General features: G+C 42.8%; 1 protein-coding gene across 1 annotated transcript in view; it reads right to left on the minus strand.

Annotated features, from left to right (window-relative positions):
* The window catches only part of ZCCHC14 (zinc finger CCHC-type containing 14), a 51,027-nt gene extending 28,626 nt beyond the window's left edge, over positions 1-22,401 (minus strand). The window contains exons 1-2 of the mRNA XM_059824880.1: positions 21,838-22,401; positions 8,452-8,575 (exon numbers count right to left, since the gene is read on the minus strand). Coding sequence (XP_059680863.1) covers positions 8,452-8,575; positions 21,838-22,401 — 688 coding nt within the window. The remainder of the gene's footprint in view (positions 1-8,451; positions 8,576-21,837) is intronic.
* Between the last annotated feature and the right edge of the window lie 3,246 nt (positions 22,402-25,647).

The following is a 25,647-nucleotide window of genomic DNA, read 5'->3' on the forward strand; positions in this document are numbered from 1 at the left end:
AAGCAAGCCATTTATTTTAAATTCTTGTATCCCTCTGTTTAACGTGGCTGTGAAACGGGTTTTTTCAAAACAGACATCTCCAGATGTTAAGGGTGTTAAGTTCTAAAGAGATGCAATGAACAGCTGAGCATTTCTGAACATTTCACACATCCCTTACTCAATCTCCAGGCAGCAGACACAAATGTCCAGTCTTAGTGAGCTATTTGCCATCAGGTTGCAGCAGGAATTGGCAGGAGACGAGAATCCGCAGTTAAGCGTTCACCTTTGTTTTCTCTTGAGTCCTGCATGACCTGTTTTCTATTCTTCAATAAGTTTAAATTACAAATTTCCTCTCCTCCCACCCCCTGCCTTTATAAAGGCTTTTCAGTATAAATGCAGGTTTAAGCATTAGTTCCACCAAGATGTACACCAGGTAAAAGTTTGCAGAACCCATTTTTATCCTGACTCTGCTACATTTTTTTTTCAGCAGATGCACTGCATTAAGCCACTACCCTAAAGATCTGAGAAAAACCTGGTTTTGCTCATTGAATGCAATTTTAATTAAGAGCTCAAGTCGCTTATGTTGTTTCCATTACTGGCAGAAGGTCCTGCTATTGCTTCCATAGCTGTTGAGGTAATGGCTATTAATTTCATCTGCATTAACAAATGATGTGCCATAGCAGGCACTTCCAGGACTTCACAGACATGAACTGGCAATACAAGAGAGTCCTTCTAGGAATGTACATGCCTAAGTGTTGCCTCTTGTGCTTCTGAAGAGCCTGGAAAAAGGCAAATAGTATTAAATAGGAGTTTATCATCTCACATTAAACATTGACAACTACTTTGTCATTATCCAAGAACAGGAATCTGCCTGAGGAATGCATTGCAGCGAGGTAAACTCCTTGGCACGGCTGAGTTTACCAGCTTACTATTCTTAGAATTTTTATTTTTCAGAGTAGCTTGATTCTAATTCATTATAAACAGAAGTATCATCCAGCTCCCACTAAAACCAAATTGAACAGGCTTCAGAGTACTCAAAATCAAGTGCTTGTCAAACCTTACTTTAACAGAAAGCTGGTCATTTTCTAATGTAGTAAGAAAATTATATTGCCCAGTACACAAATTCAGAACAAGTCTTTATATAAGACAAGAAAAAAATAAAAGCAAGATTAATTAGTAAGGAGCAAAAGGAAGCCTTTTTTCCCCCCACGGACCTATGCTGTATTTCTCCTCTCTTCTGCAGAGACTCCAGCCCCATATCCCCTATGACAGACCTACAATGATACCTCTTTCCATACCTACCACGTCTACCTTAATTTTTTTTCAAGTTCTCCACATATTCCCTAAACATACACACATAATTAGCTACCTTCCTTCCCCAGGCACACTTACCATCGCAAGACAACTGCCTCTCTTGCGCACCCATTTACTTCTGCAGGATGCCAGTTCAGTCCTGCATCCCCTACAGTGATGCGCACAGGACTCTCCTGAGCTGCCAACTGGGCAACAATCAGCACATGTTGCCTCTAGTCCAGAAAAAACACACGCAGCGAGTGGCTGGGCAGACAAAACAGGGTAGGGACTGAACTGTTCTTACCTCTCCTCGTGATGGAAGCATGAAGAGTAGTATCTGGATAGAAGAGACTCCTAAGTAACAACTCCAAATACCTCTGTCAAATTTGAATTAATTTAATCAACGGGCTCAACAGTTAATAAGGTAGGGACTGACAGAGCTGCCCGAGCAGAGTGATTCCGTCACCTTTATTGAGGAAAAACAAGCAAGAAGCCCAAACAAGACTAAAGAAAAAGAACCACTCAGAAGATTATTCAAGATAACGTCCTTAGATACATGCTTGATATAAGCATTATTTTAGGTGAGTATGTGAATAAGGCATATGGTATATACACAATTAAAACTGCTTATAGGAAACGTGCATTAGAGAGTCTTCTGTCACACGAACTCAAACAAGAGCCACTGGTAAACATGTACAGCATGACTTTCCACTGAAGCCAACTCACTGCAGCTCTTGGCCAAGGGGTAAACCTTTTAGTCTACACGTAAAGTGCCTGTGAACCACAAAGAGCTGCCCTCGTGAAGGAATCTAGGCCATGAATTACAAACTTTAGTAAGAAGCACCTTTAAGCATTTGCACAAAAAGGTTATGACAATTATCGCACGAGTAGGGAGATCAGAAGTCTACTTTTCATTCAGTTAGAGGAGTCCCCATGCCGCTCCCCCCGCCTCTCCCTTTGTATCTTGTCACAGCAATCCCAGATCTCTCCTGACAAGTCTTTAAGTGGAAAGGGAGGTAACAAGGATGACAAATACTGACTCCAACCTCTAGAGAGTACAAAAGTTAACTTATTAACAGTTAACAACACTAATTTGCCAGAGTCCAAGTGCAGCCTCAGGAGTGTGGAACTCTACTCCCAGCTCTGGCACAGCCCAAGGGTGAGCCACTTAACCTGGCCCCTGGCTTGGGGATGTAAAATGGGCTTCTACGCCTGCCTCCATAAGCACAGACTACAACTGCACAATCAGTAAAAACTTGAGCTGAAATGCAATGGTTTTGAATTTTTTTAAAACTAAACTAAAAAACTTAGGAGTATTGTCTTTATTGCAAAGTTGAACCTCCAACCTTAATTCAACTCCATCTACAGGAGACCAAACCGCGTGATTTATGCAACATACAGGCTTCAAGAAATTTCTTAATATACAATAATCTTCTAGCGCAGGGGAAAATATGCAACATCAAAACACTTTTTTTTTTTTTGAAGTACACTAATCCTTGGATTTGATTGCTAGAATTAACTCTAAAATACCCGATACTCATAAAGCAACTAGTATATTAGAGACAGTAAGTCAGGAATGCAATGCCTTGCATGTGATCTAACAGCCTACATTGCTGAAGTTTAGAAGCAGAGTTCTACTTCAGAGATAAAATGAAGACATATACAAACAGCTGAAAAATTTTATACAGTTGGTAGAGGGAGATTTTTCCTGAAGGATTATCATAGCCTAAATATTTCTTTAAGCCCTACCCTAACAGTAGTTGACCCAATATTGTTGGAGATGATGTATTTACTTAAAAATAGAATAATCCAGCTACACAACCGATGCAGAAGAAAGCAACAATACGAAGTCTGGACCCTGAACCAAAAGGATTTTGGAGCTTTTTTCTCCTCCCGGTATTTTCTCCCTGCCTTCAATAGGCCAGACAACTGGTGTCAAACATTTCAGGTGGAAAAGACTGTTGATTGCCATTAACTAAGACAGCTCCTGCAGTCTAGTTTCTTGTGGAAAAAGAATGAGTCAAAGAAGTGGGAGAAAAAAAAGGTGCAAGACCATACAAATGCATTTTGCCAAGGAAAATAAATTGGGTAGCAAAAATAGTGGTTAGAAGTTCTGGATAGCTTGCACCACATGCTTCTGCTGACTATTATAATGAAGCAATTTCAATACCAAAGCTTGCTGCACATAGCAATCAGCTTAACCTACCTGCAACTCATATCCTCCCTGAGGTCAACAGAATTACTGCAAATAAGGATATATTTTGCATCCTAATATTAATCCAAAATTAAATCAATACATTACTGAGATGCATTTTCTCTGAAGTTTGTTTTTTCCTCATGTCCACAGACTGCAGCTCCTTTTGTCCAGTAAGTCATGTGCTGTTCCATGGATTTATTCTAGCCTGGGACACTGTCAAGACTTTGCAGGACCCTGTATGTGGACTAATAGCATACCTTCAATTAAGCAAGAAGTTTTACCGTGCTCAGCAGGAGTACTAAAAGGAGTATGGATCGTAGAATAAAGCCTACCGCACCCATTTTGCATCTAAAAGCTTTACGCCTCTCTGTCCACAGAAAGCAGTTTGTGCCTATCATTAGATGCATGTGTTGCAAGAATTGTGATTCAGCTTCACTGTAAGGATCATATTTCAACAGTTGCTTCATTTGAAATCAGACTGGCTCGGAGACAATTTTGAGGGTTTGTGTGGCAGCAGCAGAAAAGGCAGGATAAATATACAGGAAACAAGAGGGGAATTTTTGTCACTTTGCGGAAAGTGAGACTTGTTCAGTCAAGGAAACTATCTTCCAGATTACCTTATGGAGGAAAACAGTGATAAGCGCCACCTGCAAAGCTTCATAGTGGTAATGAACACCTTATAAATACCGACACGGAACTTCCACTGCAGAAAATTTAAAACAGAGGCTGTGACAAATCAAGATTTTACTCAGTATTATGAGAAATTACAGTACGAAGACTGCACAGTCTTCGTACTGTAATGTTTTGCGACTTACATGGCCTTTATTATAAAGATTCTTTTGTTCCACACTTCAACATCTGGTCTAACATACTTTATTCCACTGTGCTTTAGGAAAATATGCTGTGGTCACTGACCACGTTTAATAAGTTGCTAAAATGTCACATGCACAGAGTAGTACTTGCCTACAGTGCTATCCACCTAATGGCCAAATCGTTCTGCTTAGAACCTTACAGTAAGAGTAATTAATAACATCACTGGTGTACAGGAAATTCCTATTGCTTTTTTAAGAAATACAAAATAAGCTCAATTTTTCATTCCGTTTTGATAACCATAATTACTCTCTTTTGGGAATTGCCCCACAAGGTCAGAACAACTCTACATCCATAGGCTTGTTACCAATTAGCTCTGTGAATGGGACTTCCCGTAGGTCAGATAGCTCCTTCTGGACTTTGGCATAACAACCGAATTCCCCTTAGCTACCAGCACAGGATTGCCTGCAAAACAAAAGTTGCTAGTGAATAGACTATTTTTAACCAGTGACCTTCTTTAACCACCTGGGTCATTTGCTACCAGGAAAAGTTCTGAGGTGGCTCCCCAGAAAACGTAGGGTAAAATCCTAAATTTAAGACAACCAGCCTCGGTGCCTTTATAAGAATACCTCCAAGTAAGTTTGCCGACTTTGTTGGCATTGTGCTGGGAAACACAAACCTGCCTGTAGAAGGGACCATCACTACACAGCTGCACTGTTGCTAAAGTATGTGCCTATGAGGCAACCATTTGCAAGCATGAAATCTCATCTTTGAAACTGGAATCAGCATTTCTGAGACTGACAACTTCTGCAGCTATATTTGCACTGGTTCAATTCTTGTAGTATTGCGGAAAAAAGCCTAGGGCAACACAAGGAAGACAGTGTGGCACTCAACCCACGCAGTATACAAAAAATGCCCAACCTTCATTTGAGTTCAATTGTTTTGTTTGGATTGGTGCTAAAACCATAGTTAAAACCTGACTACATTCTAGAAATAGTAGAAAAGGACACAGAAAGATCTAGCAACACATCCCTCTTGGAATTTCAGTTACACATAACACAAGAACCTATCTGTATTTGCCTCTGTCCTCCTTGACCAGTGAGATCTGTCAATACCTTAAAACCTGTAAATAAGCCTGTCTGCAGCTTACAAGCACAATAGCCTGTCCCTAAGAACAGGGAAAGTCTCCACTTCCCAAAGTTACCTTCAGTAACTTCCACATCTGTGAAAACAGGTTTGAAAAATCCTAAATCACCAATCAAAAAGTATGAGTAAAAAGCACAACTTACACACATTACAGCTATTAGACTTCAGAAGAGGTCCACATCCTTCTATGCCAATACCCAGCTGTATTTTTTCTAAACTTGCGTAGGCCAAATCTTTGAACTTTGTTTTACAAAAGAGAAGTCCAGATAAAGCACAGATACCTGACATGCTTATGTCAACAGGTACAGATCTTCCTAGCGTCACAACTTCCACTTTGCAGAAATGTCCATCTGGTTTACCCGGCTTTAGCACTGGTACATGCAGAAGGGAGAAGGGGCTTTAGCTAAGACTGAAGGACCAGCAGAGAAAAATTGGTGAATTTTGCTAAATAACCATATGATTGCCCCCAGCTGGTCACCACTCCCAGCAACTTGGGCATTACAGCATGGATCCAGTACCCCAGTGCCTGACAGTGTTCCCACTGTTAGCAGGGCCTCTGAGATAAAAGGAAAGGTTTATGGACTTCTCGGACTGCCACACGTTTTATAAATTCGCTTCCTAAGGCAGCAATATTCTGTGCAGATGGCATGGTGAAATTATTCAGAAGTTATGTATCTGACAAGTCTCTACATGAAGCACGTATGAATGTTTCCAGCTAACCACTTAATGCAAACACAGTGCATACAGTCTTCCACCGCAGTATGTTAAAAAGTATTCAGCAATATGCTTCACTCTTCTTGCCTCTCTCCCACGTAGAAACTTGAAATGTTTTACGCTAAAACCTCGTTTCAAAGTGTGGATTAGGGAAAATACAGCCACTGAGAGCTTTCAGGTCCAAGCCTACTACAAACCCATTCACTGTTCAACATTCACATTCAACATGTTCAGCATATTACTGACATTTCTACAAATCAGGATTAAAACCATTCACTGGATTAATACAGACTGTCTCTAATCCAACTAAGCACAATGGATACTGCACCTTTCGTGTGCTTTCTCATTTTTCTTCTGTTTCAGCTACAGCCTTTTTAACCAGGACACTTCCAGCTCTAGTACTTTGCCAAGAGAGGCATGACGAACTTAGGCAGCTCACTATTTCTGACCGCAAGTGAGAAGAAATCCTGTCCCCTCAAGCTGTCTGAAACAAGACTCGCTAGAAATATCAACACAAGAATTACACAGCTGGTCAAGCAACCTGTCCATCCCATACTCTCATAACTGAATTTCATGTGGTCTAGGTTAAAAAGCTAGCAGGTCCTGCTAAATTAAGAGATGTGTGTGTTTGCTACGAGAATTAGCAACCTGTAAGCGAGCAATGGTGGCTGCAGGCTGGCAAATAATCTTCAGTTGTACTCCAAACTTAAGAGGCAGAGCTCCCTACCAGACAGATCATCATATATCAAGGAGAAGTCAACACAATCTTTGCTGCTGGTGAACCAGAAAGCAGAATATCAGTAATTGTTAGTATTTGTTCCACAACTCCTTTTACCAGCTATCACTAAGGCAATCTATGAGTTAAAAAGCTACATTTTCTGAAAACTAAGCAGGTATTCTATAAGAGAAAAACAGATCAGAGGAAAACCTAATTAATTTTCACCATGTACCATGACTAATCTTGGCATATATGGAGCTGGAATGGCAATCACCGAGTACAAATGAAAACAGTGTTGAACCCTGTCCTATTTTTAATCAGATGAAAGCCACAAACCTAGCCATGCTTCTGCTTAGTGTTGCATTTTCTTCTATCCTGATAGCTTTTACAGCTGGAGAAATAGCTACTTACAGCACTATTCTGCTGTAAAAAATTATTGCTACTTACAGCTACTGGGATTATAGTTGAGTATGTCACAGAAAAGGAGGTCTGGTGGAGGCAAGCGAAGAGCATTTCCTTGGTACGTTTAACCCTTTCCAATCCCTATCAGTTCTCTAAGTGAAGATGTGCTTTGAAATTCCTGATCACCATTTACGTGGTAATAAACTAGATTTGCAAGGTTAAGCAGCAAGCCAGTGGCAGAGAAGGAAATAGAACTCTGAAGCCCAGTTCCAAATAAAAAAAATAATTTATATGGCATATGACAATATTTTTAATGACATTTGAAGGCAATATACTAGTGCTGCTAAAGTGATGGTGTATTTCCCCTGCATTAGTTCTGCCATACAGAGCTACTTTTATTAATACCACAAAGGGTTTACAAAAGCTGTTCTACACAAATAACAGCTCACAGTTCAAAGACTTTCCTCACTTAACAGTGCTTTTTGTAGGCATTAAACAAAAATACTGTTACTCACATTTTAACCTAGACATTTTAATATTTGTAATCATTGCCTGGAGTGTGGAAATGGAATGCATCCTTATTGTCTCAGATTTGCTAAGCCCAGTTTTTAGCCAGGCCAGCATGCAATATAACATTAGAAAAATAAAGATTTGTTTTGTAAGAACATTCAGGGTGCACATGTCTGCTGAAAGAGGTGCAAGCTTTCTCTCCTATCCCCCACTCTTCCCTCAGCTTCTCACTTACACATTCTTGGGAACCAAGAGAAAGGTGGCAGTGGAAGCCTAACTGCTGTTTTAAATGCCTTCTCTTCTCCCCAGTAAAGCAACACTCATCGCCATACGCTTCATCTAAGAAATAACCTGCTACTAGAAGGATGAGAGGTGGAGTGTCAGAGATATTCACTCTTTGAGAATATAATATTTCGTGAGAGCTAAGCTAGCATTTCAACTCGTAAGGAACTTTCTTGCTTATTTCCCAACAGAAGAAGCATACTTGTCTCTCACTGACCATTTTTCACTGATATGCTAACACCTCCTACAAAAACCCTTCTATGACTTCCTTTGCTCAGCCCAACCCAGAAGGAAAGAAGCAAAATCCCAGTCTCCAATCACAATTAAAATAACGCTAATCGCTATCAAGAGATACGAGTTCATTCCTCCATTGGAAGTAAGCATGCGGAAAAGGACACACCTTTGGAGTGTTTCCCCGAAGGCCTCTTGGGTAATGACTCCTCGATGGAATGTGTTGATGTATGTAGTACATTTTCCAAACTGTTGCTGACACTGTTGATGGGGGTCTCGGACCTTGGAGTGACCTGGAAAGAAAAAACCACAGAAATCCAGTAAAATAAACTGAGGGACATCATACCTTCCTCCAGAGCGAGCAGAGCCACTTTGAAGGCAGTTCGGAGATGTTTGCTTCTTTTAAAACCAAGGGGTGTTACTACTGATATTCCACAAGTAACAGTTTGGGGAAGTTGTTTTAGTCGGCAGCTATTCACAAATCTAGATTATCTTGGCTAATCTATAAAGCTACTTAAAGTATAATTCTTTTTTAAACAATAGTCACACAGCAGTCAACTGTAGAGATATTGCAAGACCCTCAACCTCTCCACACCGCGCTTAACTTTTCAAGGAGAAAACTAGGGGAAAAAGGGCTCTTGGAAAATATCATTTTTACGTTATGTCACCTATCTACACGGACGCAGACTCAAGGCATTTCAAAGCATTTCCACACAGATTACAAGGAATTAATTCCAATTTAGCAAAAAAATGATTTCCTTGTCTTTGCCATTTAAAAGCCTGCTATCGTGATCATATTCCAATGAAAAATTGCACACTAAAAATGCCCTAGCAGAAGGCTGCATCATCAAAACAGACTTCATGGCCTAGTATGTACCCTCTAAACTGCATTAGCATAAGAAAACATATTTTCACCATTACTTAAAACTACAGAAACCAACATAAGTCATTAGAAAAAGCAGAATTGAACACTGCCTACTCCAGCTGCTGTCCACAAGAGCATTCACAATTACGCAGCAACACATAAAAACATCTATTACTTGTAGTACAACATTCAACGCCTGCCTCATAAGCAAGGCAATTACTCTCTTGTTTTCTAGGTAATGAGAAGCAGAAGTGGATGAACAGTTAACATTAGCAGTACTGAACACAAGGGTTTAAGTATCTTAAAGAGGAAAGAGTGCTTTAAAGAGGTAGTTAGGACTAACAAAAGCACTCATACTAACTAAGGCATTACTTGAATTCCAATTGCCACATTCTGAATCAACCCGAAATCCTGGTATGGAGAGCTGTAATTAGAATGTAAGACGGATTTTAGCCTTTCACAAATCACAGGAGAAAACGTGCATCTCAACACAACAAAAGAAGCTATCCTTTGTTCATGGCAACCAATATCAGCGACTACAGGTCCCTGTAAGGAAAAAGGCTCACTCAGACCCTGTTTACGTGAGACAGGGCCATGAGTTAGGACAATTAACGCTTAAAACAATACTTTGCTCACCCTACCATTAGCCTTACATATTGACATCAATCGGAATACACAATGCAAGTCAAAAATAGCACAGCCCTACTCTATACAATTACCTATTGTAAGCTCCATTTTAAGACTGATGTTTATAGATTTGTATGCAGTTTAAGGCGGTAGCACAAGTGAAAGACTTGGCGAACTCGACATCCATAAAAAAGCTTGTATGTGCAAAGAAATAAATGCAGAAAGACAGATGAGTGTCGGAAGAAAGCAGGATTACAAGTACCTCCTTTCCTTTTCAGCACTGTTAGTCCACTTTATGATCAAAAAATAAAGTTTACTCCATGCTTCTTCAGCACAGCTTTCCACCAATAACAAAAACTTAGTATCAAACTTTCATGTTAGAAAGACTCGCCATTAAACTTTAAGCTTGGGGGGGAGGGTGGGGAATAGTTTAAATCTCTTTGCCGATGTCAGTCTTTACCAAAACTTCTCACACCGTCTCTCTCCTGGAGCTCTGAAACTCTCACTCCAGCGGATTGCTGCTGAGGGGATGTTCCAGCGGAGCGAGCAGTGACACCAGCGTCCTCCCGGCAATGGGAGATGTCAAAAGAGCAACCGAGTCATCAAGCAAGCTAGAAAATTAGATCCAGGCAAGACTACATTACCCAAAACAACCAGGTTCCAAATATTCAGAACAATCAGCAAATATAAACACTTACAGTGCTGGAAACTGAGTAAGAACATAGCCACATGGTTTCAGAAAAATCCTAAACAAGCAGTTTGTTACAATATATTGCTCCTATCTTGTATTCCTTCTCTCCACTATCCTTACAATAAGCATCGCGTGCAGTTTAAAATGCGCATTTTGTTTATACATAACCTCCAATTCTTTCCATAAAGATTTAATTTTTATATATTTGGTAAAGATTAATTTAGCCCATATGTCTTGACTGACTGAGCTCATATACTATCTGATTCAGTCGCAGATCAAAGCAAAGCAGTTTCAAATTGGCCTAGAAAAATCACAAAGCTCTGATTAGTTCCAAATGGAACACTTTGTTAGTGAGCTGAATGGTGTTATAACCAGTGAATCTGACTGCTTAAAGCTTTCATTCCAAATTTTAAATAATTTTTTCCACTGACTTAAACATACCAATACTGCAAAGGTTTGGATTTGTTTAGGAGAAGTAAAATAATGAAAAATGGTTTGCAAAGCAACATTTTATTTCCGAAATAGTAACAGCCTTTTTTTTTTTTAATTTGAAGCCAAGCAAAACACAGAGGAACAATAACCCATCAGCTATGAACTGCAGAAGACACTGTCCTGGGAGGGTTGGGAGAAACACTGGCAAAAGCTTAACAGTAGATGCCCAGGAAGGACTTGGCCAAATTCCACTGCAGAAATTCAGCATCAGGTAAATTCTGGGAGGAACGTTCACCGTATCTGAACACTACTGCAATCCCTAGTTTGGGCTCAGCACAAACAACTACTCGTAAGTAGTCACTAGATTCTGAATAAAGAACAAGGCATTCCAGTGGGATACAGATTCTCAGAAGTGGTAAGCAAATCGCTTTGGACCTCTTGGGCTCTGTAACACATCTGAAGAAAGCCAAGACACCATAAAAGAGTAAGCATCCGCTGTTCAGGAACTGTTAAAGGCTTGTTTGCTAAAGCAGTAACAGTCCACAGCGAAGGTGGATAAGCTGGCATCACAGAAACCAGAAATGTTCAGGCTCTCTATCATAATGAACCACAGGAGTGACATTTTAGAAATGCAGAAAAATTCATGAATTGTTCAAGGTCTCAGAGGGCAGAGCATCAGACATCTGAACAGAAGGCTTTGGATTTTTCAGCTTAAATTATTTGAGAACATCAGCAGAAACAGTCCATGAAGACTAATCAAATACAACAGCAACCCCAGAGAGTTCAAGTAATAGAAATGCTCTTCACTATACCTAATCTTTTCCTTAGCACAGCATTTTGTAGAGGGCCAGGGAGAAGGAAAGCCCTCTGTTGCACCTATCCATAGTTTCATTAGATTATTCACTAACTGTTTTAACATGAGAGGCCTGTAGGCTTATTCAATGACTCGAGAAGATGCACCACTCAAATGGGTGCAGAAGAGATTCTTGAACTATTTTTACTCAACTCCAATGTTGCATCTACTGCCTCCAGAGCAAAGCACCCGGCTCACCGATGAAATTTTGATTTTCCAGATTAAAACCTAACTTGCCTCTTGAATTTCAAGTTAAAGTAGTAGCCATAAGTGAAGAAAACAAAGAAAATTCATCATTACTTAATGACTAGCTGAGGCTCAGCCTGAGTTCTTCTGTGCCTCATTCTCCATAGTAATAAAGACAGTATTAAAACTGGTATCGGCTGTGGAAAAGCGCAGCCTTCCCAACAAGTGCTGGACAGAATGACCACAGAATGCCACCCTGAAGCCCTCCACCCCCATGGGGTAACCAGGAAGAGAAGCAATTGCTTTGACTCGGGGCTTGAGGACAAACATGCCAAGGTATCAGAAGTCACTGCTAGAATTTTAGCCATTATCCCATTTTTCCCTCTTCACCTGCCAGCAAACAATAACTTTTTTTTCAGCAGCACGCACTGATCATCTTCTCAGCATCAGAGATGTACTAACAGGCATAGATCTTCTTGGGACAGTGAAAAAAGTTCTAGAAAGCTCTCCAAAACCCGTGATCCTTCAAAAAACCACACAGAAAAATAAAATATCACACAACAAAATCACCGTTGAGCAGTTGCTTCAACAGGTGGTGTTTCTCTTCCCACCGCTGGTACCTGAAGTGGCTCTGCCACTAAGACGGCAGAAGTCAACGTGGAAAATGGTAAATCTGTGAAGCCAGATTCAGTAACTGTTAGCTTTGCTCTCCAGGGACAATGCCTAACATTTAATATAGCAAAGTCTTCCATAAAACTAACAGGACTGATAGAAGTCAAACTTAATGTGGTAAGAATTTTACCGAAACAGCAATTATATGTTCCTTTTAAAAATAACTAAACAGAACACAGAAAATACATGGTTTAATAGCGAAGTATTTGCTGACTTAGTTTGAAGCTGAGCCAATACTAACAAATCAACATAGCTTACTACCTAAAGTGTAACACGACTTATAATTTAAGGAAACAATGATATAAGATCCGAGGCAATAAAATACTGTTTTCTATACCTAGTTAGGTATGAAATTTAGGTCATGCATTACACAGGACAAGTGAACGAAGTACAAAAGCAATGAGTCAAGTCAAGTGAGATACTAGGGCTGCCGCTAAAAGCCACACAACACATTGATCACACAGGAACTTTTTCCACATGATGTTCAGTTTTCCAAAAGTGGCCAGTGATATACCGGGAAAGTCCCACAGATAAATGCTTCTGCCAGTACTTGCTTTGGACGTCTCCATTAAAAAAGGTTTTTCATAATCATAAACTGAGCTCCATGAGGCTACTGCAGATAACGTGTAAGAGTGCACTCAGGAATTGGAGTACTGAAGTCTGGGGGGAGAAAAAACCAGTCAACTCCATTCACTCCTGCCAGTTTCATATTAGTGAGCATTAACAGCAGCTTATTTTGAGGTTAACACCAAGGTCTTTAACACAGTGCAATCCTGTTTGCAAAAACGCACCAGCAGAAGCTTGATGGCAAGGAGACAGCCCTTGCATGCTTAGGCAGATAAGCTGTGATTTCCCAACACAGGTACCCAAATAATTCAAAAAAATATGCATTGCTGACACTCAGGTGTCAGTCTGCCGATGCAGGAGATTTTTCAGTAGGCTAAGGCTGAGCCAGAAGCAAGAGCAACCAATGCAAGGACCTGGAACTCAAATCTACTGAGACTACAAAACCAGGAGGAGCAAGGCTGAGCAAACGTCTTCCTCTTAGTAGCAAGAAGCCATTAGTCTGCCCAGCTGCTTGTGAAACCATAGCCCCAGGCACCAGTTCTGCATTTACTTATACATGCAAATACCTGACTGCTCTCCCACTAGAAGAACAAAGTTAAAAACTACAGTCTTTTGAAGATTTGGGCTCTTCCACAAGGATGTTTAAGGAACACTGGCAAACACACCCAACTTTTCACATACCTAGTGAAGTTCTCAACACCGCTCTGCACTTAAATTTACATGTGTTTAGTTGCATTGTTGGACTGGGAAGTGAGCGCAACCAAAAGCGTTTGGTTTGTGCTAGAAATTCATGCAGTTCCAACTGCCAGGGTCTACCAAAAAAAGATGTAAGACCAGGTGCAGTCAAGTCAGGTGTGTCCATGTTTCTCAACAGCTACAAAAGGTCCCACACCTATTCTAATAGGAGGTTAGTAAAAAGGTATCCGTCTTTAAACACAAAGGGTGAAGAGGCAATTCACAGTGAAATGGGATAATAGATCAGACGCTTTTGTTCTGTGAGACTATTACTGGAATGAAATGAGGCGTGCAGTACTTGAATGCTATGGGACAATCACACCTGCTACAAGGCTCCATTATAAATTCAGTAGAGCAGATGGACCGAAAAAGTCTGGGTTGTATTTTACAGAATAAGTAATTTCCACTAAAAATCCTTTACTCAAAGAATTGTGAATACTTTGTTAATGCTAGGAACATAAATCTACCATACAGTAACCGGACTTTAATCACACTGCACCGCACGTTTGCCATTCCAGACGGACAATCAAAAGAAGCATTTGAAAACACCTGGCAACTCCAGTTTGTACAAAGATGTGCACTCACCCCGTAAGCTAAACAAGTGAAGCTGCACTCTGCAAAGAAGTTTCAGAATTCTTTAATATTAGCTAACGCAATGTTTTCTGCCACCAGTACACAGTCTCCAACAGTTAACCATATAAGCTTGCCAAACAAGCAGAATATGTGGGATTTCCTGCTGAAAAGATAACACTGAGTTGAAGTTTGAACTCTAAAGGGAAAAACTCTCTATAAAAGGCAACAGAAAGACACAAGCATTAATACAAATAAGCTACAAAACAGCCTGTTTCATCTACCTGATCTTCCACGATTTACTATAGCTTACTGGACAAGCTGCAAGTGCAACCAGTTCACTCACACTGTGTTAATTCAAGGCACTTTCTAGACTTTTGGTACATCAGGCATATTCCAAAAAAGACAGATGACGAGTATTTTATTTTTCCTTCAAAAACAAAAAGAAGTCAGATCGGGATTTTACAAACCCAGCATATGGGTGAGAAATTGCCCCCACGGGGCCAGTACATACATTAGGGAGGTAAAAGGATTGTCCAAGAAGCAATTCTAAAATCTGCTGAAGTATAATCCAAGCAATGATACCATGAGCCTTTCCCTGGTAGAATGGTTCACTGCCACTGCAGTCTCTTCTGCAACAATTCACATGTTAACAAGTTTGGCAGAGGTTATCTGACAGGTCAGAAATTCACTGAATTGTATTTCTCCCTCCTTCCCCTCCTCAATATCCACTTAAGTAGTAACTTGTGTGTAATAAAACTTGTGTGGAAAAAAGACAACACTGGAAAAGAATTCATAATATGCATGAGAAGTGTTCACTTTCACTATTTATCACCATGACTTGGCAGGTCTTTAATTAAAATTAAGAGCTTTCTCTTAAGTAATTGATCTTATTATTTCTGGATCACTTCAGCTATTTACAAAAACCCCGAAACCCTACTCTGGCCAGAACACCTGTTAAAAAGTTCACCCCTTCCAATGCTTATTATTGGATAATCATACCAATGGGACCAAAGGAAAAATTCTATTTTGGCATGAGGCAAGAACAAGGAATTTAGATGTTTGATCATTACAAAACCCATGCAAAGAAATACAGATCTGGACCATATCAACATCTCTTTGCTAGATTTAATACCCATTTCAAATCTAAATAGGGAGAAACTTCAATTCAGCTTGCTTCAATTCTTTTGCCAAAGAGTAAAGTCAAATTCTACTTTAAGCATGACAATGGTTCTCATTTCTACAGACGAATTAGATCTAGCATTTCTATAATAAGATGCTGTGTATTCACAGAAAGTCTTCTCTATATTCTTGGGAATAACATTCCTTTATTTGCCTTTTTTTAGCAGAAAAGGCACTCAAGAGCAAGTAGTAAAATAGATGCTGCAGTATTTGAATACAGAGGATGACTATAAACATCCCTTCACCAAGGCACACTTAAGAGAAGTATCACAGGTACCGCAGCACTGAGAAGTCCATAGAAGAATCAGAGCTCTACCCTGCTAGAAAGAGGCAGTGCTGTACCCAATATCCAGCTCAAAGATGACAGCATCTCAGTTTTAGCAATTCAAACGTTAAAAAAGCTAAACCAAATGGTTAAATACTCCCAAACAAGGATGCTGTTCAGTACCTTTGAAGTTAGACACAGGAATGCTTGTTAGGTGTGGTTAACTACTGCCGGCTCTGCTTTTCCAAGCAGGATCTGCATACAGCTTGTACACCGATTCAATTAAAACAGTTTGAAGTCTGGTACAGTTCAAAATGTCCAACACCTGACAATAGGCATTTTTATTTCAGAAGAGATGAGGCCTACTTCAATGGTGCTTAACTGACAACTAACAGTTACAAGGTAATTTGTAGAAAAAAAAGAGTAATTTCAAAAAAGTGAAGTGGAACGCACTCTTAAAACAAAAACTTCATTCAGCCTGCGCAAAAAATGGGAAAACAGTTCACGGAAAAAACATCATCATCATTAGCTCAACACAAGTTTTTTGGCTGCTCTGTCCCTGATGTTTGGATGTACAGTCCATTTCCCAAGCAAACTAATTTAGGTTCTTAAATTCAAGTTCATCACATAACATACGATTAGGCAAAGTGAATTTGGTGGTAATTAATACTGTAACTACATGAGAGCGCTGTCTTCCAAGGATCCCTTCACACGTTAAGCTCATTTCTAAAAATACTGCAGGTTTGAGACTGAACCATTTTATCAGAGTCACAAAAACTTTCAAACGAGAATCTCAGTAAGAAACGAGCCAGAACTGGAAGCCTCACATTTCTTAACCAGAACATCAAGAGGTGGGTGTAATCTGTGTTGCCTCAAGTACCCGGAATACTAAAAGGACACACAAAGATTGGCACATGTCACCAGCTGGAAGCTATGAGACTTGCCCCTACAGCTCCCAAAATTAGTTTCATGTGTTTTCAAAAATGAGATAATTCCCGAGATAGCAACTACTGATATCGGTGAGTAAACACATCTAATCCTAGCTAGCAACTGCTATTAACATGGTAATCTACTAACACTATGAAATACCTTCAGTGGGTTAGGAAGCTAAAAAATTAGTTTTTTCTTGATTTATTCTATCCCTACAAAGCTAGCATAAAAGCCATAAAGGCAGCTGACATAGATCACTTAACTGCTAGATTGCTTACTCTGAGGACTTAAGGACTCAGTTTCAACCCAAATAATAGTTTTTTTCCAACTCATCATTCCACAGATGAAATAAAAATCTGAGTATTTCTGAAGATGGTATGTAACTTCACCTGCAGCAAACAGTGCAGAAAGGTGAAGGTATTTGAAATGGACCCCTCAGGACATCAGCTCTACACAGCTCCCAATACCTAGTCTTTAGTTATTTCTAAGTTTTAGATGAGCCCGTGGAATTAGGATGGGTGAAAAATAGCATCTTATGCCATAAACTTGAAATAGCCACTGGTGCAGTATTTGGAAGCTGACTAGGCAAGAGTCCTTCTTCCCATTCACAAGATATCAACCTGAAACAGCCACTTTAAAAATCAAGTTTTTAAAGACTTGATTCTTTAGATACATGCCTGGGCTTCATTTGAAGACAATTTGCAGTGTTTCAATTTTTAAAAACCATAGAGCCACAATAAGTGTCACTGACTCTTATTTCCTTTCAGCTGCAAACAAACTGTAGTCAGACCTACTATTTATGACCCTGGTTCTGCAGCTGAAGCCACAACCAGATCATCACACTAGCTGCACTGAAAAGCTCTTGTCAGTCAGCTAGCAGAGCAGGCACTAAGCAGCCAAAGCATTATCTTATTTCCCTGGTTTTACAGAATGATCTCAATGAGTAGATGAAACAACTCCAAGAAAAAGAAGGTGACAGATTCATGAATAACTTCTCCTCTAGTTCTGGAAGTTACATCCTCAGTGTTACTAATGCATGTAGACTTCTTGAGAGAAAAAGTTAGCCCATGCAGAGATTCGTATTATTATGTCCAGATGAGTGCCGGTATCCAAATATGTCCTGCTACGTCATGATCTACAAGACGTAAGCCTAAGGGGTTCTGTAAAGACAGCATCACTACAGCCCCAAAGCAACCAAGAATGAGTAAAAACATAAAATTTTCACCTATAGCTAAAAAAAGATGTTCATTGTTACAAGTCACACACAATAAAAGTCTGAATGAGTGGTTCAAGGTGTTGGGAGACAGTTTTGAGCCATTTCTCCCTTCTCTGTGGGTCACAAATGCAGCAGTGGTAATTTGCCTGTCAAAGCACCTGGATGGGTACGTGCACAGCAGGAGACATTTGGCTATGGTTTTCATGTGCCCTGATGCTTCCAGCTCCCCCTCCTCTATGAGGAGAGCAGCAGCTTGCAGCTCTGAGCACTATGCACCAGCACAGAAATGAGCCTGCAGATGCTAGGGTCTAAGTGCTGGCCAGAAAACCGTTCTCTCTCCTTTGTGGCAAAGGTATAAAAAGGCAGCTGAACATGCATCTTAAGGTGCTAAACCAGCCTGAAAACTCAGTTGCATCATCTCCAGTTAAAAATAAGCCCATTACAGTTAATCCCAGGAAGAAAAGTTTTTAAAGACTTGATTCTTTAGACACACACCTGGGCTTCATTTGGAGACAATTTGCAGTGTTTTAATTTTTAAAAACCATACAGCCACCTTAGGTTTTATGCCTACAAGCAGAAAGTTTGTAGAATCCACAACTCAAGTCCTGCAAGCGTTGGCACCATTCAAAACCTGAAGAAAATACAGAGCAAGACAAGGGGCAGAAATTGTCATCTTAACAGAGACTAAAGCAATAGTCTGCTGTAGAGAGGGCAGTGTTCTGCCTACTTAGGGCAAAGAAACTCAGTGTTCGTTTTGTACTATCAGGTAGAAACCATGAATCTAATAATTACTGACCTACTTAAAGCCAGCCCCAGCCACCTTCGCCTGTGAAACCAAGATTCATATAATCCAAGAATAATCTCAAAAAGCACAAATTAAAGGAAAACATATGGGCAGCTGCTTTGAGCCTCCTTGTAATCAGCAACTGCAGCAGATAGTAAAAGACTACAGCAAAAAGCAGTCGTTTGTACCACTAACCAACTTTAAATGCACTCACCTACTCCAAAGCAACTTGAAGAATCATGAAATGTTTACAGTATCAACTGTTCAGCTCTTCACTATTATACACAATGTCTTTTTGAGAGGTTTTTCTGCAAGATGCAAAAGAGAGGAGATGGAAAGAGGATCGCAAGCTGCAATCCCCTGGAAAAAAGCTGTAGCTAATATCAACTTGGGTCATATTTTAATAGGACTGACTAAGCAGAAGCAGCACGTTTCCATTTGTTTCTGCAAAGAGAGCAAAGAGTGCTGTTCAACTTTTTTGTTGCATCTCCCTGAATAAACAAGTTAAATGTAAATCATCAGGGATTGTAACCGAGCTCTAGCGATACAGAAAAACAGGTAGTCACACAAGTGTTAGTCCCTGTTCCCGCACAGGGGAAACGGCTGAAGGATAACTAGCCCTGTTCACAAAGAGCTCCCTATTTGCATGCCACATCCACTCCATTCCAGCTTCCAAAAGTTTCTCGGGGCCTCAAATGGTGACCACTTCTCCAGCTCGTTTCCTAAGGATGAGCTCCAAGAGGTTTGTGCTTGAGAATTTAGGAGCAGCATTCATACAATTTAAGACACAGTGCTGACTTCAAGCACCAGCTGAGCGTAGCTCAAGCTGTAGTAAAGCAACAAGAGCGATGAGAAGGCGCTGGCACCGGGGAAGAAATTCTCCTCCAATTCTGGAGAGGACGAAGCGCGCAGGGCTCTTGGCAGGCAGCAGCCCAGTGCAGCTCACTTTCTCTTGACATCTGCATTGTTTTTTTTCTAGGTGATGTTACAACACAAGCATTGTCACAACATAACTTGGTAACATCACAAGATCTAAGTCCACACTGTTGGAATTTATTTGTGCATATTTAAACAGGGCTGAATGGAGAAAGACATTGTTTTTTCCACTTGCTTCATCCAACTCCTGTTTCAAGCCAACTGCTTACTCTAAAAGTAGCAAAATTACCCAGCTATCAACATTGAAAAAATTTAACAATCTTAAAAAAGGACATCTGCATCTGTTCAAACAAAATGCATATTCCAGAGACTGCAAAAGCAGTCACCTTTTTTTGCTCCCTCTCAACTATTCTGTTGAGAGTATTCTTCAATGCCAATTTCTCAAAAAAATTCTCAATTTTCTCAAAAATTTCTCAAAAAAAAAGTATTTTTAAAGACACAACCCTTCAATGAGTTCAGAAGAAAAAAGGATAATCAAATGACTGTCCTGTATGCCTTATTGCTGGCACAAAAAACGGTAGGAATGATTCTCCGTCCATCTTAGATTGACATAAATAGTGCCGGAGTTTTTCAGCTACGTAAATCGTGCACTGTTTGTGAAGCTTTGAAAGCATACTCTAAAAAATACTCCTGCCTGCATAATTTTATCTTTTTTGCTCATCTTAGCTTGGGAAAACTTGTCTATGATTTACAGTCTTTCCTTTCAAACCTAGGGTCCATGCATCTTTGAATAAGGGAAGTTGCAAGCAGTTAAGCATCTGAAAGGAAGCTTTCTCTGGTTTTAATTATACCCTTCTACATTCTTGTGAAGTATTCTTTCCATCTATATTTTATTCACGCAGAGGTTTAAACTGAATAAAAAGGCATTCCCATACCCTGTTCTTTCCCCTTAAAAGAAAATGTCAGAACCAAGCACTGTTTAAAGACATAGGAAGGGAAGATTAAGAGACATATGAAGTTTAATAATACTCATCTAAATTTTAGAATTAAAGCAGGGGTATTCGAAGAAACATGAAATTGGAAGGAAATTTGTATTCAGGAGAAGACCGAGCATACATTTCTGTCTCAGTCTAAAATTCAGCGCTCAACTTAATGGAATCTGTACTGAGTCCTCAGAAACAGCTTTATTTAGGATACTACTCTTATATAGGGTTTTTCACAGCCTTTAGGCACACACCATCTTCCCCAACAGAAGGGTAACGTAGTTAGTTGCTGAGTCCTACATCCTCAAAAGCTGCAGCCTGTTAACTGATCACATGCACCCACTTAGCTGGTACTTAGTTTGAACTTTAAAGCAGGTTAAATTCAGTCAAGAAGCCAGTTTGACTCCCTAATTTGTAGCAGGTTAAGAGCAGTCAGTAACATATCTAATTACTAACAGCACGTCTTAAAATGTTACTGTCTAGCTTAATTGCTGGCAATTGAATGAACAAACAGCAAGTTAATGACGGTGAACCACTGACACCAGGATCAATACCCAAGAGCTCAGGGTGACAGGCAGCCACAACATTTCTTTAAGTTTAGTATCAGAAACTCAAAATGTGTGCCATCACATTCGTCTAAACAAAACCCAGGCTCACCAAGACGCCTTTGCCACTGGACAGCTACTCCCAAAGCCGATCCTCCCTTCCAGCTTCTTCCAGGGAAACTTTTAAACAGATGTTTGCTCCCGAATCTAGAGATATTACATGCTTGTTTCCCCTACTAAATCACTGGTCTTCCATGCAGCCAGCAGGACTGTCCCCTCAGCAGATATATCACCAGAAACAATCAGTTAAGGTTTATTCTGCTGCCCGTTTGATAAGCTTGTGAACCCCGTCCCATTTAAACGTCACAAGCCCGTAAAAACTCCATGCATTCCCCTCTTTGCACCCTCAGCTGACCACCCCCATCATCAACCAAGCAAGTGATCTCTGCCAGTCGCTTAGGCTGCCATTTATCACCAGAATGCCCGTCCTAAAAGAAAGGTTTAAAATCATCGTTGAAGACACAGCCCAGCGCCCTGCAGCAGTGCCATTACGGTGTGGAAAAGCAGGACACCCACCTTATGGCAGCCAGGATAGGTTGCCATGGTGTTGAGGGTAGAGGTGCTGGGATTCTTGCTGGTGCTGGCCATGATATTCTGGATCTGGGTGAGCTCTTGCCTCAGCACCTGTTTCTGGTGGAAGCTGAAAGCAGGGTGGTTGGATGCCATCGTGAAGAGCAACAGGAACTCATCCCCTGTGCGGCCCTCATTGAGTTGTAGCCCGTAGTTGTTGATGACCGAATCGATGTGGGTGAGGGTACGGAAGAGGACCCCGGCCGCCTCTCGGTGGGCAGAGCCCAGCAGGGCGAGAGAGACCAAAAGTTTGCTGCGTACGACCTCGTCCGTCAGGTTGGTGAGGCTCCCCAGGTCGGCGGGGTTGTTGGCCTTGATTTCGGAGTCGCGCAGGGAGTGGTAGTCCTTGCGGGCCAGGTCCTCCAGGCAGGCGCCCAGGAAGCGCAGCTCCAGCGGGATGCAGAGGTCCAGGAGGCCGCAGAGGAACTCCACGCGCTGCGGGGAGGGCAGCTCGGAGAACCAGCGGTACACGCCGTCCCGCTGCAGCCGCGGGCACCGCTTCTCCACCATGGTGCTTCGCCTACCCCCGGCCCGGAGGGAGCACAGCCTGGCGGGGGCAGCGGCGGCGAGAGCGGGCGGCAGCGCCCCGAGGGGGGCCCGCAAGGCCGGCGCCCCGACGCCCCCCAAGCGGCCCCCTCCGCGCTCCCGCCCCCCCGGCAAACCCGCCCCCCGGGGGGCGAGGGGGCCCGGCGGCGAGGAGCGCGGGGGGCAGCCCCCGGCGGCGGGCAGGGCCGGGCCGGGCCCCCCCGAGGGTGGCCGCCGGCGGCGCCGGGGGAACAGGCCCGAGCGCCGAGGCGCGGCCTGGCCTCGGGGTCCCCGCCCGGCAGGGCCCGGCGGCCCCGAGCAGGCCTCTGCGCTCCCGCGTCCTCCCTTACGGGGCGGCTCCTTCTCTCAGCCGGGCGCCGGCTGCGTCCATCCTCCGCGCAAGCCCGTCCCGCCGCGCTGGGCCCCGCCGCCGCCGCCGGAGCCGCCCCGCCGCCGCCGCCACAACCGCGGGAAATAATCCCTCGCTGGAAGGCAGCGAGCAGGCGGAGGGGGACGGGTCCGCGGCGGAGGGATCCCGCGGTGAGAAGTCCCAGCCGGGAGCGGAGCGGGGGGAGCGAGAAAGAGAGAGAGGAAGGAGCGATGGAGCGCCTTCACTCCCGGCCTGACCCCGCGGCGGGCCCCACCCACCGCCCTGCCGATTGGCCGAGCCGTCTACTCGCACCTGGGGATTGGCTGCCAGCACGCTCCCCCCCCACCCCCTTCCTCGCGCACAGGAGCGGGGTCTAGGGGGCTGGTCAATCGCCAGCTTTTAGCCCCCTCTAATCCCCTCCCCTGGCGCTGATTGGTCGAAAGGACGCTTAAATAGGAGAGGGGCGGGAACAACCGCCTTTTGTGTGCGCGGCCGCCGGTTGGAGCTGGGGGGCGGCGGCGGGCGCGGGGCTGCCCTGAGGCGATGGGGCGGGCGGGTCACTGTTGGGTGGTCTCGGCGCTGCCTGTGAGGGCCGGGCCTGAGGCAGCGACCCCCCTCAGGGCAGAGCTGTGCCTTGCCCTGCTCCAGGCTGACCCCGCAGAGGAGCTGTGGTGCCTGAGCTGGGCCTGGGGCTCCTGTCCCCTCCCCTCAGGGCAGGGGTTGTCCCTGCGGCCTGGCCAGCGCCAGCCTGGGGAGGCACCTCAGGGCGCTCTCCCGGCTGCCTTCAGGTCACGCTTGGCCACCTTCATTCTCTCCTTCGTGGCAGGCGCGTTCGCAGCCTGTCGACTGATTCGAGGAGCAGTACCCATACTCTTTGCTGCCTCCAGTGTGGTGCACGCCTTTTCCCTGACTTTTCTGTCAAAAGCATCCTAATTTCAACCACAAGGAGCCTTTCGGAGTAGAGGAGGGAATGGCTCTGATGCCCTCTTCCCTTAGCTCTTTCTTTAGGATGGCAAAGATCCTCAAGGATGGAGCAGAGGGGTGCGTGATGCCAAATTCCCGATAAAGCGTTTGCTGCCAGCGTTTTCCTGAGCAGCCTCACCAAATTGCCAGTTTGGCAGTTGACTTCAGATTGTCTTTAAATACAGTGTGGAAACAAAAGAGACACTAAAGGCCTCTTAAAATGGTAACTTCCCCCCCTCCACGTTCCCACTCTCCCTTCTAAACCAGGATTCTGGCTGACAGCAATGTAGCAATGCACATTTTGAAGCAGCTTTATCGTCTTCAGATTTGCCTACAGATTGCACGGATGGCATCCAGCAACCGAGAGGCAGACACATAATTTCTTTTTTTCATAACGTTTTTCCAGGGGACTCGGCTTTATGTCTGTTGTAGCCCAGTAGCCAGACTGTGCATCAGCTAGATAAATGATACGGGTGGAGATCTTTAAGCGGAGCAGGCCAGGAATAATATTTTTAAATGCAGCCCCAGGCAGGCAAAGGATGATTCCAGACTTGATTTTTATATGATTGTAATCTTCTTGGAAGATGGACCGTGTCTTTTATTTTAGCAAGTGCAATATTGCTGCACCGCAGATAAACGAAAGAGCTAACGTTGATGTTCTTATAAGCACAATTGCATTTTGTCTTGAGTTGATCTTTATGGGATGTACACGATGCCCAAACGCGGGCTGCTTTCTGACACGTGAGTTGTGTGAACACTTGTGTTGGTATCGTATAAGAGAAAAAGGCTTACTCCTTTGGGTGACGGTTTATTGGAAATCTCATTATACACCTTCCTAAGACGAACTGCTGCACCACAAAAATTCCAAATGCTGGTAGTTTATCCTTTTTTATTTCCCTGTGGAATATTGTAGACTATCAACTGCATTTATTAGAGTCCTACTGAAATGCAAGAGTAAGCAGTCACAGGACACTCACTGGGGTTGCATAATGTCATATATTGTAAAGCTACACAACTCTCCTTCTGTATTGCAGACTCCTGCTGAGAGGGTCCTTGAAAATCCCACAGCCTCTCTGTGTCCTTTCCTTGAAGCGATCCGTCATCAAGTGCAAACCATATGTGCTTCCTTTTCCTGCCATGCCCAGTATTGTCCATCGGAGGAAGGGATACACAGAAAACAGAGGAAGGGCTCTCAGTCCCTTAGGAAAGGTTTGCATTGAATTGCAGCACGGGCCAGGCAGTAGGCATGAGGGCGCCAAGTTCTTTGGTGGCCTTTCTGCTTACATTGGTGTCTTTATCCCAGCGTTAATCCATCCCGAAAGCACTACGCTGTGCTCGAAGTCAGGTATCTGCTGACTGCCTGGTCTGTAGCAAGGTGAAGGTTTAAACTTTTCTGCTTGGGAACTGGGTCTAAGCCTGAGACAAATGAAAGTTTGAATGTGAATTTTGCTGCTAAAGAGTGAGTCTGTGGTTAACAGCCAGAGCAGAGATTGTTTGTCTTCAATGCCAGACAGTAAGACAAACTCTAATCTGAAGTGTAGTATATGAACTTGGAGCCTTTTCTCTGATTAGAAGTGGTTTTGGGTGAAGCCTGAGGAAACTGAAGGGAGAATGACATATAATTCTGTCGCAAGCCACCAAGAATTCCTGGCTAGCCAGCGAGCAAAGCAAGGAACCGCCTCAGCAAGATAAATCAACTTTGTAAGAGCTCATGTTACTACTTGCTCAAGACAGCGGGTTGTGAGTGAAGGTCGTTCGGGGGTGCCTGTACAACCATGTTCCCCCTAAGAGCACAGCCCTCTGGACACCAAAACTGGCTCCTTGTTTCATCCCCAGATCATCCTATTTCCTGCATCTTCTCTCTTCCTGTAAATTCTCCTTGTGCATGTTTGAGACGA

The sequence above is a fragment of the Gavia stellata genome, chromosome 15 (assembly GCF_030936135.1).
Source record: "Gavia stellata isolate bGavSte3 chromosome 15, bGavSte3.hap2, whole genome shotgun sequence".
In the NCBI taxonomy this organism is placed as follows: Eukaryota; Metazoa; Chordata; class Aves; order Gaviiformes; family Gaviidae; genus Gavia; species Gavia stellata.